General features: G+C 35.2%; 1 protein-coding gene across 1 annotated transcript; it reads right to left on the reverse strand.

Annotated features, from left to right (window-relative positions):
• Window positions 1–11,749: 11,749 nt before the first annotated feature.
• Window positions 11,750–12,397, reverse strand: LOC146138113 (noggin-2-like). Its single transcript, XM_083394520.1, has one exon. It carries the CDS (start codon window positions 12,395–12,397, stop codon window positions 11,750–11,752), a length of 648 nt encoding a protein of 215 aa, XP_083250646.1.
• Window positions 12,398–13,047: the final 650 nt, after the last annotated feature.

Consider the following 13,047-nt stretch of genomic DNA (forward strand, 5'->3'; position numbering starts at 1 on the left):
ATAACAGGCAGAAGATCACATCATAGCTTCATTCCACAATCATGTCAGTCTTTAAAAATGCGTTGACTGTCAGATGATATTTCATTTTCCCTTGTAGATGTGAAACAAGGTCAATCACAACTGCCGAAAAATGATACAAGTGTAGGCCAATATATGGCTTGCAGATTTCATTCTGATTGGTAAAATTTGGTTGTTGGTTGTTGGTTGCTGCTTGAAGACTTACATATGCAGCTAATCTTTGGGTGGTTCCACCAATTCCATTACATGGGCTTTTGCCATGAGAATTAGCAAAGAAATGCCACTCAGTTTCAGTTCCAAGCAAAAATACTTTTTTGTGGGTTTTGTATTGTGAAGCAGCACCATCATTGAAAAAGATCTTTTTTTTGGAGAACCAAGTGATCAGATAATAATTGGAATTATTTGGTCAATGAATGCATGCACAGTGCTTGTTAAATGTTCCAAATAATCTGATATTACAAGCAAGCTTTTTGACGTTAAAGCTCCATATTTTTTGTAGTATATTACAAAAGGGTGAAGGGTTGTTGAGTGATAACTATCGGATCCCTACACGGCATCTTGGACAATCAATAAGTAGTTCTCAGCAATATCAAGTAATATTACACTTCATCATCAGCTAAATTATGTTTAATTTGTTTCAAGTAACTTGATTGTGATTTACTAATGAAGTGACGAGTCTTCAAAGCGAGAAAGGTGTCACACAATGATTCAATAAAGTCATTTAGGCTTTTCAGATGCTCAAGTTCGTTTGATCGCTATGAGCATATTGCTTGCACCTTATTATGAAAGGTATAACTCTGATGTCTTCATTTAACTGTTTATAACATTAAACGATATATTGTATTTAAACTAAAAATTTGACAACCTGTATTTAGGGGTTCTCAAACTTTTTGTGCCGCACCCCAATTGGCTTAATTTTTCAAAACTCTTGCGCCTCTACTTTTGGCAATATAAATGTGTCAGCATCTATATCACAATCAAGTTGTTTATTATTTCACAATTTTGAAAAGCCATAAAAGTGAGTTTTAGTTTGCTAGTGTAAACTCTTTGCTATTACAGAAAACAAGGTTTTACATAGCACAACAAATGTGGCAGCGTGCCTGGCGAGAAATGCATGAATTTTTTTAAATTATACAGTAATATGGCAAAAAATAGAAAAATATTCCAGTTATTAAGTTGTGCACTTGTACATTACAGTTATCAAGTATAACACTTGTGTTATTTTTTTTTCATTTGTAAATTTTCGCGTTTTTGTCCAAATTCGACACAGAATTTCTATCAGAAAACATTGAGAACCATGAATTAATTTTGCATGGTAGACTTGTCATATGTTAGTAAATATGTGGACAAAATTTCAGTGCAAATTTTTACTGGGGTCATGGGTAACCGGGATATTAAAAGGACCCCACTTTTTGCTTTTTTTCATTTCAACCCATGTTTCACAATAAATATCTCCCAACCTCTTTATAATTTTGTATGGAAATTTTCGCAGTTCAGAGAGAATCCTATAAACAACATTTCAACCCATTTTTAGCCAATTGCAATTAAAAATGGGGTCTTGACGAAATTTCAAAATTAGGAAAAATTTTAGCCGAGTGCTGGAAAAGGCCAACTTTGGATGTTTATGACCTTTGACCTTTTAGAGTGACAATGTAAACTATGTTTTTTTTTAAATATTTGGTAGAAGTACTATCACCTGTAAAAATATTGGGTTGTTACCTTATTTAGTTTAGCAGTAATAAGGCGTCAAACATGGTCCAAAATGGAAAAATTGCGCCCCCTCGGCAGACCCCCCCAAACTAAAAGCTTCATAACTCTGGCATTTCTCAACAAATTACGCTCAAATTTTGCAGGTCTTCATTATATAGGATAGTGAAAAGGTGTGTAAAATTTAAGGAAAATCGGAGAGGTTGAATTTCTTGACTGTGTGAATTGACACGGAATGGCCCTAGACTGTAAAAGTATAGTGGCTTAATTTAGAGTAAATAAAAAATTCCACACAGAACTAGGTAGCATATTGTACAGGTTTGAAATCAGGACTGTGGAGTCTGCCTCGAGGAGTCGGTTTGTTTTGCTGGGATCAGGCTCGGGACTCGAGTAAGACCATGTAAAACTACCCGACCCCCAAGTCTGACATGCGCCGTAAACTAATATGATCGCCAACTGAAAATTGTAAAGGTGGAATATTTTCCAACCATGTATTATGAATGAATGAATTATATGACACCCCTATAAGTGTATAGCTGAATATCCATTGTTAAACAGGCTGTTTAGTCAGGGATAGACTCGGGACTCAATGAAATGCCACATTTAACCGGAGTCGGACTTTATTTTTAACCGACTCCGCAGCCCTGTTTGAAATAGATATTTTTTGTCATTTTCAATGTAAGTTTGCGAAAAGTATTTTTTACCTTGAGTGCTTCTCATCTCTTTTCTCCCTAATAGCTGATAACAAAAGTTTGGAGCTTAACTGCTGGAGGATGTAGTTGAATGAATATTAAAGCCCATGTATAGAAATAGGTGACATCTTGTAAACAGCTTAAATATATATATATCTTTATTCAGTTTAAACTTGATTGGATAACTGGTAGTAAAAGAATAAAGGTTATTATTACATTTAATTTCAACAGATTACAAAGCTGCATAATCTGGTGCTTTTATTTTTCAATGTTTGTGTTCACCGAACCCTATTGAGTACCAAAATGTATAATGTTAATATTCCTTAATACCAAAAATAAAGAATAATTGAATATATTACAAGATCCCTACTCTAATTTTCTTTAAGTTTTTTACTGTAATGCTAAAATAAACGAAACTGGGGCAATAAAAATAACTTTAAGCAATATTGTAATATTTTGTTTATTGTACTATAAAAGCAAACACAAAAAGTTGTACCAAAAGGCTTACTAGGAATAATAAAAATGTAAATTCCTCTCCGGCACCCCGGTTTGGAACCACTGGTCTACTCTACAGAAACGCGTTTACGCTTCCGCAGTCATTAACTGGACGACGTTGGCGCGCCAACGAGTGTGTTAAGGGCTCTGCACACCAGACGCGGTTGACGGTGACGGCTGGCGATAAGCGGCGGCAACGGTTGATCGCGTTTCTTCCGCGCGACGTTTATTAAGACAAATATCTTAGCAATGTGAACAATTTGTTATTAAAGCCCAGTAAGGATCTGCATTACCTTTGCTACATATGAACCTCGTTCTTTTCATTCACTGTTTTGTTAAATTTGTTTTTGTACATATTAAAGCAAACAAAGCTTTTGCACATTTTCATGTTTGATAAGCCAGAAACAGCATAAACATTGGCTAATAATACAGAACAAAAAATATAATGAGGTAACAGAATACCATGAGTACACACAATTAACACTTGGAATATAAAAATTACAAAAAAGCATATAAAAATACAAGACACACTAACAAAACACCAGGAGCATATGAAATTGAAAACAACTAGACTGTACAAAAGTGCACATAAGCATACAAAAAGTGCAAGACACTATACATTAGTATATGTTAAATTGAATTGATTGAAACCAAACAAATATAAAAATACCATCTTTTGGTATAGCTCTTCATCTTGTGTGAAATTAATAATTGGACTGGAGGTTTGGCGAAAGTTGCCAACAGTCCTATGAAAAATCACAGTTGTTAACAGAGCACATTTAAAAAATTTCTATTAATTTTAAAAATCACACACTTTATGCCTCAAATGCTCTTGCAAAAATTTAAGAGCCTCATAGTGCTCCCTGTAAATTTGCAGCAGCAGCACCACTTTTTTGTGCATTTTCATTCTTCCTCTTTTCTTTAGCAAAGCGGTCTCGCAAACTCTACCAGCGCTTCATGCAAGTTTCAACTGCAACATTGATAATCGTGTCATAATTAAAATAATTTACCGGGTATCAAGTCTTATTTGTCTGGCCAGTTTGTTGGGCAATATGTTTCCACACATTTTCTTTCCGCTTTTGATCCTTGTACTGGCTGCTACCAGAACCATATATACAGGGAGAATCCTGAACCAATTGTATCAGCATTTCATTGAATTCCATTGTTTTTTAAGCAAAAGTTTTATCTTAACAAAAGTCTACAACACAACACCAAAATAATTAAATCAAACCAACATTATTGCACCTTTCATCGTGTCTTTTACTCTTCTTGCGACACTTTTTCAAAAAAAAATATTAGGGAAGGACAAACTGTACCCTTACCATAAATAAATATTACATAAACCTTCTATCCTCAAGCAAACCAACTTAAAACTACGAAATTGTCCCGTTGCAACAAGGTTCTGCACACAGCTCTTCAGTCTGCAAGTAGTGCGGCTGACGGAAAAGTTAAATCTGATTTAACTTTGCCGTCAGCCGTTTCAAGCGAAAAAATCACGCCGTCACGGCATGACGCCGTCTGGTGTGAATACCCTGTCGCTTGCCGTCGAACGCAAAAACGCGCCACTTGCCGCCAACCGCGACTGGTGTGAATCTTGCTTTAACCATATTATATAGTAGTTATGGTTAACTGATATTGTATGCCCTACAGACATTTGTAAGTGTGTTTACACGAAACTCGGCAATGAAAGTTTGACACCTAATTCAAACATAACTTTTAACCTGTCAGAAATGTCGAACCTTAATACATATAAGCCGGTTGCTCCAAAATTTTAGCTCACCAACATACAAGTGAAGCCCAGTTGTTTACGTTTTACTATTATGCACTAGAGCGGAACGCTGTCGAAAGTAGAACAATGGGCTACGTCACAGTTTGTCCTCATGGTTATAATCTCTTTGGGTGAAAGCAAGGAATACGCTGATATTGTCACACGTTAGTTAAATTTAAAAAGACGTCTATGGTCGAAAATACCTATAGACGAGTAGTGGATGTGTTTTGGACAAATTAAAGATGACCTAAAGACGTCGTCTTAAGCCCCCGAAAGAAACCATATCTGAAATCGTTTTTTAAACGATTTTTATGATCGTGTTTTACCGTTACGATATCCCATAGACGTAAACAAGACCAAAACGAAAACGAATTTTAGACGATTAATGTGTCATAAAGACGTTTTTGTAATCGATTTAAATGCGATTTTTTAATACGTCTACTAGTCGGGTTTAGCGCACGTTTATTACCGTTACGATTTTAGACATTCTGAAGACCTAAATAAGACCAAGACGAGTGCGACATTAAAACGATTTGAAGATAACCTAAAAACGTTTTGTGTTCAATGGGATAGCGGAAATAAAACAACCTACAGTGAATGGCCTGTTTTGCTACAACAGTTGTGCTACCAACTGCATTACTAGGAGACTATATGCCTAGAAAAGAACCGTAAGTGCTTGATATCACAAACGTTGCGCCCCCTAGAAAATTTTGTTGCTCGAGAAATGGAAAAGTGGAATTCTATGTTTAGCATTTCTTTACAAAAAGTTTTCACTACTAAGCTAAGCAAAACGAAAATTTCGATGTAACAAAATATCAGTAAAATTCCAAAGGATGCACATTGTAGAAAGGTGAATTATGCACTTGGCTGGCATTTAGTGAGTGTGGGCTAACTTTTTAGAAAATTCAAATTGCATTATTTTCCGGTTGGTGTTGATCATCTGCTAAGTTTAGCAAGCATATGGATGGTTTGCATGTCATTCAAAATGCATTTTCTGCATACTTTGTTGAACGTCTATCCAAAAAACCTTGGTTCAGGTAGTGACGAATAAAAATAACATTTTAAGCAATGAAAACCCGTCACCAAGGATTTTACAATGGGGAGAGTAGTTAAAAATACCATCACAGAAGTTTTATGGTAATGACTTGAGTCATGTGTATAAAAAAGTTATATGTTAGACGCTGCTTTTACGGGCCATGTTTCACAGCTGAGCGTTGTTTTCGATATCTTAGAAATGTGATGTGCTTGACTAGAGCAGGGGTTCCCAACCGGGGGTACGAAGATCCTTGGGCCACAGAGCAACTTTTCAAACAGCTTTTTAAGTACAGCTTTATTTTGAAATTGTAAATGAAGTTAGGCCATTACGGTCTTTGCTTGTCTCATAACATTGCGTTTTGTTATGTGCGCCGTCCAACTTTTGAGAACTGAATATGAATTTACTTGCTGAAAGCAATCAATAACCAAGCACAAAGTTTGGAAGAAAATATGTAGATACAGAATGCATTCAATGTGGTCTTGCTGTAAATCTGGTACAAACGGACTATCCACCTCTAGAGTGTGAACGACAGTAGGCTACCGTATTTGAGCCACAGAAATCGGTTAAATGTGCCTCAGGAGTTATTGACCGAACAATTTACGAAACGAGTATAGACATGAAAAACCTTTCAAATATGACATCTTAATTTTCCTCGAGTAAAATCGAACAACCGTTTGAGCGAATTTTATCAATGAAACAGTAAGAAATATCTCACTGAGATGTGGCAAGCAAAATAATTGACGTTTAATTTCTTTTTTCGATATTTGCATTTATGTGCGAAATGCCGGTTTAACGTTGATCTGAGATATAAAAGAAAAGTAATTTAGCAATATATATCTGAAAAATTCCTTCAGAATTTTTTTTGGGTTACGAAGAATGCTCTGACCTGACTAAGGGGTACGAGCAGCAAAAAAGGTTGGGAACCCCTGTGCTAGAGAAAAATTAAAGGTATATTCAAAATAAAAAAAAAAATTAACAAAAAAATACATCTAAGATAAAATACACACATTCTGGTTTTAAAAAAGTGCAATGTTGTTAACCAGTGTAATTATCGCGATCGGTTATGAATATTAATATAGATTTTTGCCAAGCGAAGCATCGTTGGAAAGGTGAAATCGTTGCCCATGCAATAATTTTGGTTTTATTCTGGGATGAAATTTGTAGAAGTGGATTAATTATGAGGATCATTAATTGTCTTTTGCCTCGGTCAATTGACCTCTCTTCTAACAAGTGGGAGTCTGAGTCTGAATACAAGTCTACGAAAGTTTTGTTGGCTGGTTTTGTGCAAGCCGGCAAGCCACAACCGTTCTGTTTATTGACTGGCGACCAACTGAATAGAATGTTTACAGTACGAGAGTAAAATGGGTGGGCTTGCGGATGTGATTAATATTTCATGGCCGGAAGTTTTTTGGTAAGCGGTCTCACGGCTCAAGCCGGAAGTTTTGCTAAGCGGTGTTTTTGCAATTTCTATCAGCGCCAAAAAGCGTGCAACTGCAACACATTTAAAAATACGCAATACGATAAATTCCATAATATGAAATTATGCATTAATAAGGCTTAAGATGATACAAATTCTTTGTGCCAATTTTGTTGGAATGTTTTAGATATGAAAAATCGCTGTAATAGGACTATTAATCGATAAATGTAAAATTAAAAAAAAATATATGTTAATGTTTTTTGACAAACTAAGCCTTTCAAAATTAAAGAAATTTTTAATAATATTTCATTGAGTTTTAGACCGGTCTTAAGACGGTGGTAAATTTTTTTTGAAAAAATTAAACGTAGAGCCTAATTATTTTCCATTCCAGTGTTGTAATGACTTAACTTAATTGCACTTAAGTCACTATTTCCGAACGACTTTGGTTGACTTAGGTCTTTAGGTCAAAATAACTTCACATTATAAGCAAATGACTTGACTTGGGTTGAAATTAAGTTTTTTCATTAGGCATTTTATTTTTTGTTTAAAGTGGGTTATTTATCTTAATATTTGCACATAAACAATTTGATTGTTATAGCCTACGTTGCGTTTATTATATGTTTTACTTGTTTTATTTCTCATAATCGGAGGAGTTTATCAGTTAAAGTTTTATTTTCATGACACTGAGACTTCAGTCTGTTAAAAATGACCTGTCAGAATTTTTTGCTGTTTGGCCTTTGGTCCTGTAAGAGTTTTAGGAAATATAAAAATCGTCAAAGCATGCTAAAAAACTATTGTAAAAATGCATCAAGTGAACGAACGAAGCCCACATTATTAGCAGTAGCCTACCGAGTAATAAGTCCACTTTCGGCCCCTGTACTATCGCTCATCTTGGCAGTGCCTATAGTTCACAAATAAGGAATTAAAAAAAACCTTTATAGACCTACTATAACTTTAGTTAGTTGTGTATAGTTTTGGGGGTAATACCGGACATTGTTTACAAATTTTTCTATAAACTCTGTTTTTTGTATAATAGGCTACACTCGTATCGAGGGTTATGTAACTTTTAAAAAAATGGATAAGGGAGTCGCAAAGAAGTGATCAGGCCATTACCTTTCTTAGTGAACCTGTATGTGCTGTTCATAAGGTCATGACCCCTATTGTAGGGTTGCCATATTTTGAAACGCAAAATCCCGGACAAATTTACCTCGGTTGTATTCGCCAACTCCAGATCAGGGCCCTTAACTTTTTTATGTCAAAACGTGACGTATTTTTTTATTAAATGATAGAAAACAATTGCGTCCTGCGTAAAAATGCGTTTGTATATAGTTTATGTTACCTAAATTTTCATTTTCAATGGTGCGATGAGATGTACTTCTGTCTGATTCTATTTCAACAAAACTGGGTAGACATAGATTTCGCGCGTTTTAATTTACAGTGTTTTTATGAAGTTTATAACAACTGTACAAAATGTTTTTTATTGAGTAGGATAGAAACCGAAAGGTCTTACTGATATTTACTATGAAAGCAACTTAAAGAAGCGTATACCTTCCAAATGAATTAACCTTTTTTGCCGATTTTTGCACGGGGAAAAACGGACCCACCTTGACGAATGATTAGAAATGCGTTTTGTGTTTTTTTTTTATTAATTGTTTCCTGTTTCGTAATTTGAGACAGTTATTGATTCGACAATCATCATTAGGAAGGTACCGGGTATTGAATTCATCAGCATCGTTTAAACTTTAAGGGATGAAGTAACTACACTAAAAGGTTAAGAACTATTGGTTAAGACATATAGTTTTATACCCTTAGCTGGTACTTCCGGTCGGTTACAAATTTATGTGCTAATTTTCTTTAGTAAAGGTGAATTTTTAATGTTTACATTTGGTTGCTTTAAATTGAATGAAACATTCTCTGTATAGCCTATGTTTGGTCCTATATATAAATCCCGACGACAGAAAAATCAAATTGTTTATTTTGGGGCCAGCGGACATATTTAAAAATGGAAAGAACTTAAGATCCACATTGACTTGACTGTGGTAAAAAACAAGGCATCAATAATGCCAATTGCGATATAGGCCTACTGGGTGTTATGATCGCGTAACAATGTAAACCAGGGGCGCGAACCCGCGGGCCAAGTGTGACCCGCCGGGCCTCAGAAGGGGCCCGTTAAACTTTCCTCGTTTATGTTAATTCTCACTAGTTAATGCGATGACAGGAATACCCTTTTTTACAAAAATCTAACAAGTGGTAAAGTGGTTAATTAGGCCTTAAGTGGGAAAAAAACTCATTAAAACACAAGAAACTGCAGCGGGCAGAAAATTATTAAGTGACAAAATAATGGCTATTATCGTAACACAATTAATACATTTTAAGTATAATTTAAACAGCAATAAGAGGAAGTATACGCTTAGCATTATTTCATCTTACATATAGCTACCATCACAGCCATCATACATAGCTTAGATATATAGGAACATTTTAGTCAAGTTACTGCGATATTTGCCTTTGGTTGATAGGTAGTATGGCCAATAAAAGACAGAAAATTAGTGATAATCGCTGATTATTTCAAGAGAGGTGGACAAAAGAGTATTTTTTTGTGCAAGTCAATAACAAGCCAATCTGCTTATTATGCAATAAATCAGTTTCTGGATTAAAGGAGGATAACATTAAAATACACTATATGACTACTCAATACTCATGCACCAACGTAAGACAAATTTAAAGATCACTTTAGAAAAGACAAAGTTGCCAATTTGAAAAGTAGACTTGTTGGACAACAAACAGTTTTTTTTTTCAATAATTCCATTTGACAAGAATCTGTTGTTGCAGTTAGTTATTTTGTGGCCGAAGTGATTGCGAAAAATGCACGCCATTTTCTGATGGCCAAATTGTCAAAGAATGTTTACTACTGGTTCCTGATGCCATGTGTGAGAATAAGTCTGCTAGGCAAACCATTGCGCGACTAGTCGAAGAGTTAGGGACTTCCATAAAAAAGAGCCTTGTTTTTAATTTTCAACAAAGATAGGCTACCGCTCAGCCACATTTGTGCGTGGGGTTGACCAACTTTTTGAGGTTACAGAAGAATTAGCTTCCATGATCCCCCTGAAAGGGGCCACCAAAGGCAGTGATTTACTAGCAGCTGTTATGAAAACTTTGAAGGGTCGCAAATTAAAGTTAAGCAACTTGTCTTTTATACCAACAGATGGAGCTCCATAAATGTGAGGAAATCGACATGGGTAAGTTATTACAAAATGATGCTGCCAAATTGGAAATAATTCGGTTATGCAGTTTCACTGTGTGATTCATCAAGAAAGTCTTTGTGCAAAATCTTTGAAAAAAAACGGTCAATTTTATCCGTTCTAACGGCCTCAAAAAAAAACTTTTAAATATTTTTGTGTAGCATAGAAGCAGATTTTGAAGACGTTCCTTACTCCTGCGAAGTACGTTGGCTTAGTCGTGGCAAAGTTTTAAGGGATTTTTTTGGCTGAAGGAAGAAATACAACAATTCATGGAAGAAAAGGGTCAGCTGATTGTTGAGTTTAATGATGCAAATTGGGTACGCGATTTAGCTTTTCTTGTTGATATATCATCCCACTTTAAGGAACTTAATTGTCGTTTTCAAAGAAGAGGAACAAGCAGTTAATTAATTGCAGGTTAGGAAAAACAGATGAACAACAAAAACCTTACCAACTTTCCTACTTTGTTCAGATGTAAGGTTCAAGATATGGTACTAAGAAGTATGCAAAACTCATTTTGGAACTGACAATAGAATTCGGAAAAGTTTTTTCGTGTCATTTTTCTACCAAACTAGATGATGGACCTGTACAAATGGAGTTAATTTGACTTTCAGTGCGAATCCAGCTTAAATGATAAATTTAACAAGTTTTCTCCAGAATAAAGTGCACTAAATCTCCGGTGAGGTCACTGATATCTGATAGTCACCTGGAGGATTATCTGCGTGTTGCTACAAATTTGAGCCAAATATCAAGCAATGCCAAGTTTCGCTTTAATGTTTTGTTTTAAAAATAAATGAATTTAAAGGTGTTTTCTGTAATTGATTGTTATTATTGTAACTTTATTGAATTGTGGTCCGTGAAAAATTTTGAAAACCAAATTTGGCGCTTTACACAAAAAGGTTGGACGACTGATGTAAAACACAAAAATCAACCAAATATACTGAACCACACAAGGCACTTGGACAAAACGTATAGCTTATGGATGAGATGCATTACTGTTGTGTATCTTTAACTTTTTTTGATATTTTTAAAGTCAGTTTCTCAGACAAAAAATGCTGACACACGTTGATATAAGCATTACTAACTTCGAGATTTGAAGCCTTTAGTTTAAAGGCGCTCAGATGAAACAACGTTTGCAGGTTAAAAAGCTTTTAAACTTTATGCTGTCATTACTTGGACAGCGTAAAGTTTAAAAACATAATGATAATGCCTGCTGTAAAACTAAAACTGCTCAGCGGTAAAGTTGTTCACATTTTTCGAACATTCAAAAAGGCGCAACAACGCCCTTTTAAGATTTATAGTTTTACTGGTCTTGATTTTCTTTTCACTCAGGTTTCTTCTTTTTGTACCAGTCTAAATATCCATTAGTCACTTAACTCAGCATGCGCATTTACAATCAGATATGATTGGATACTTAACATTTACCCATAGACAGTATACTTGAGAAATTCCTTGGCAGTACCAACGCAAAATCTGAATAACTGTTTGTCCAGACGGTCTACAATGCATTCCCGTTGGCAAGGAACACGATATTGAATTATCACAATATCCTTCTTTGATGTAACGTGGCCAAAAACGTATCCCTAAATCTTTCCATCTGTAAAGAAGTTTACAATCGGTGAACTTTTTAAGCTGGACTTGAAGTTTGCGACGCTTTTGCATAGCCTTCTTATTTTTTCGCCCCTTTTTCGCTCGGACCAACATTTTTGATATCCTACGAATAGCTTCACTGATGTGCATTCTTGTATGATTTGAAGGTAATTGGTTGTTGGATAGTTTAGTCTGCTCTGGGAGTATTGGTGACATCATATCAGGTAAATAACTATTACCTAATTTCCTGGTCAATATTTTTAAGCTTGTATCTTTTGGTTTCGGATCGAAGGCGATGTTTGGGTCTTCACGCAGTGCTAGAGGTGGCATTTTATTAGTTGAAAGAGGTCTTTGTCTGAGATGTTGTTGAACAGGGGACGAAGCGATAGAAGCGATCAGAAAAAAAACACTCACTAAAGCAAAAACCAAGTTCATCGTTTAAATATTAACGTTCAAAATACCGGTACATCAAATAAGTGTTTTCGGAAACTATCATTTATCTGCAGAAATGTAATTGTTGGTTATATCCTTTAGAAACACTTTTGTATATATGATTCTATTACAGTTAGGCCTATGTACTTATAGTTTAGTACCAAATACCTAGGACCCTTCCTTGCGTGTATTTACCAGGCTTTTTGCATCTAATCTTTTTTTGCAAGGTTCGCACAGAGGCTGTTAAATGTCTTCGACTAAAACCTGCAGCAGTGTAACCACTAATTATAACACTAACATTGCATTTGACATCATAAAACGAACCTCGAAATTGTAAGGCACAACAGATTGTTCATTAAAGCTGTGCTGAATTTTTTTAAGCCGCCTTTTTCATTACGCATAGTGACGACAAACAAAGCCAACCGTCGTTCGGCGACAATTGACCGGCACTGTTGTTCGAGCAAAACTCGAACGTGCCGATCGTTGCATCGCAACCCGTTCTGATGATAAGTGAGATTACCCGCAGAATGTCTATTTATTTAGTTATTTAATTAATTTTAAGAAATCTTATTTTGAGGAAACTTTTTTAAACATGTATTTTCACCTTTGAGTTTTAAAGCATGTTATCACAATCAGTTGTACGTATATATTTC

This window comes from Ascidiella aspersa, chromosome 7 (genome assembly GCF_963924565.1).
Source record: "Ascidiella aspersa chromosome 7, kaAscAspe10.2, whole genome shotgun sequence".
NCBI classification, from domain to species: Eukaryota; Metazoa; Chordata; class Ascidiacea; order Phlebobranchia; family Ascidiidae; genus Ascidiella; species Ascidiella aspersa.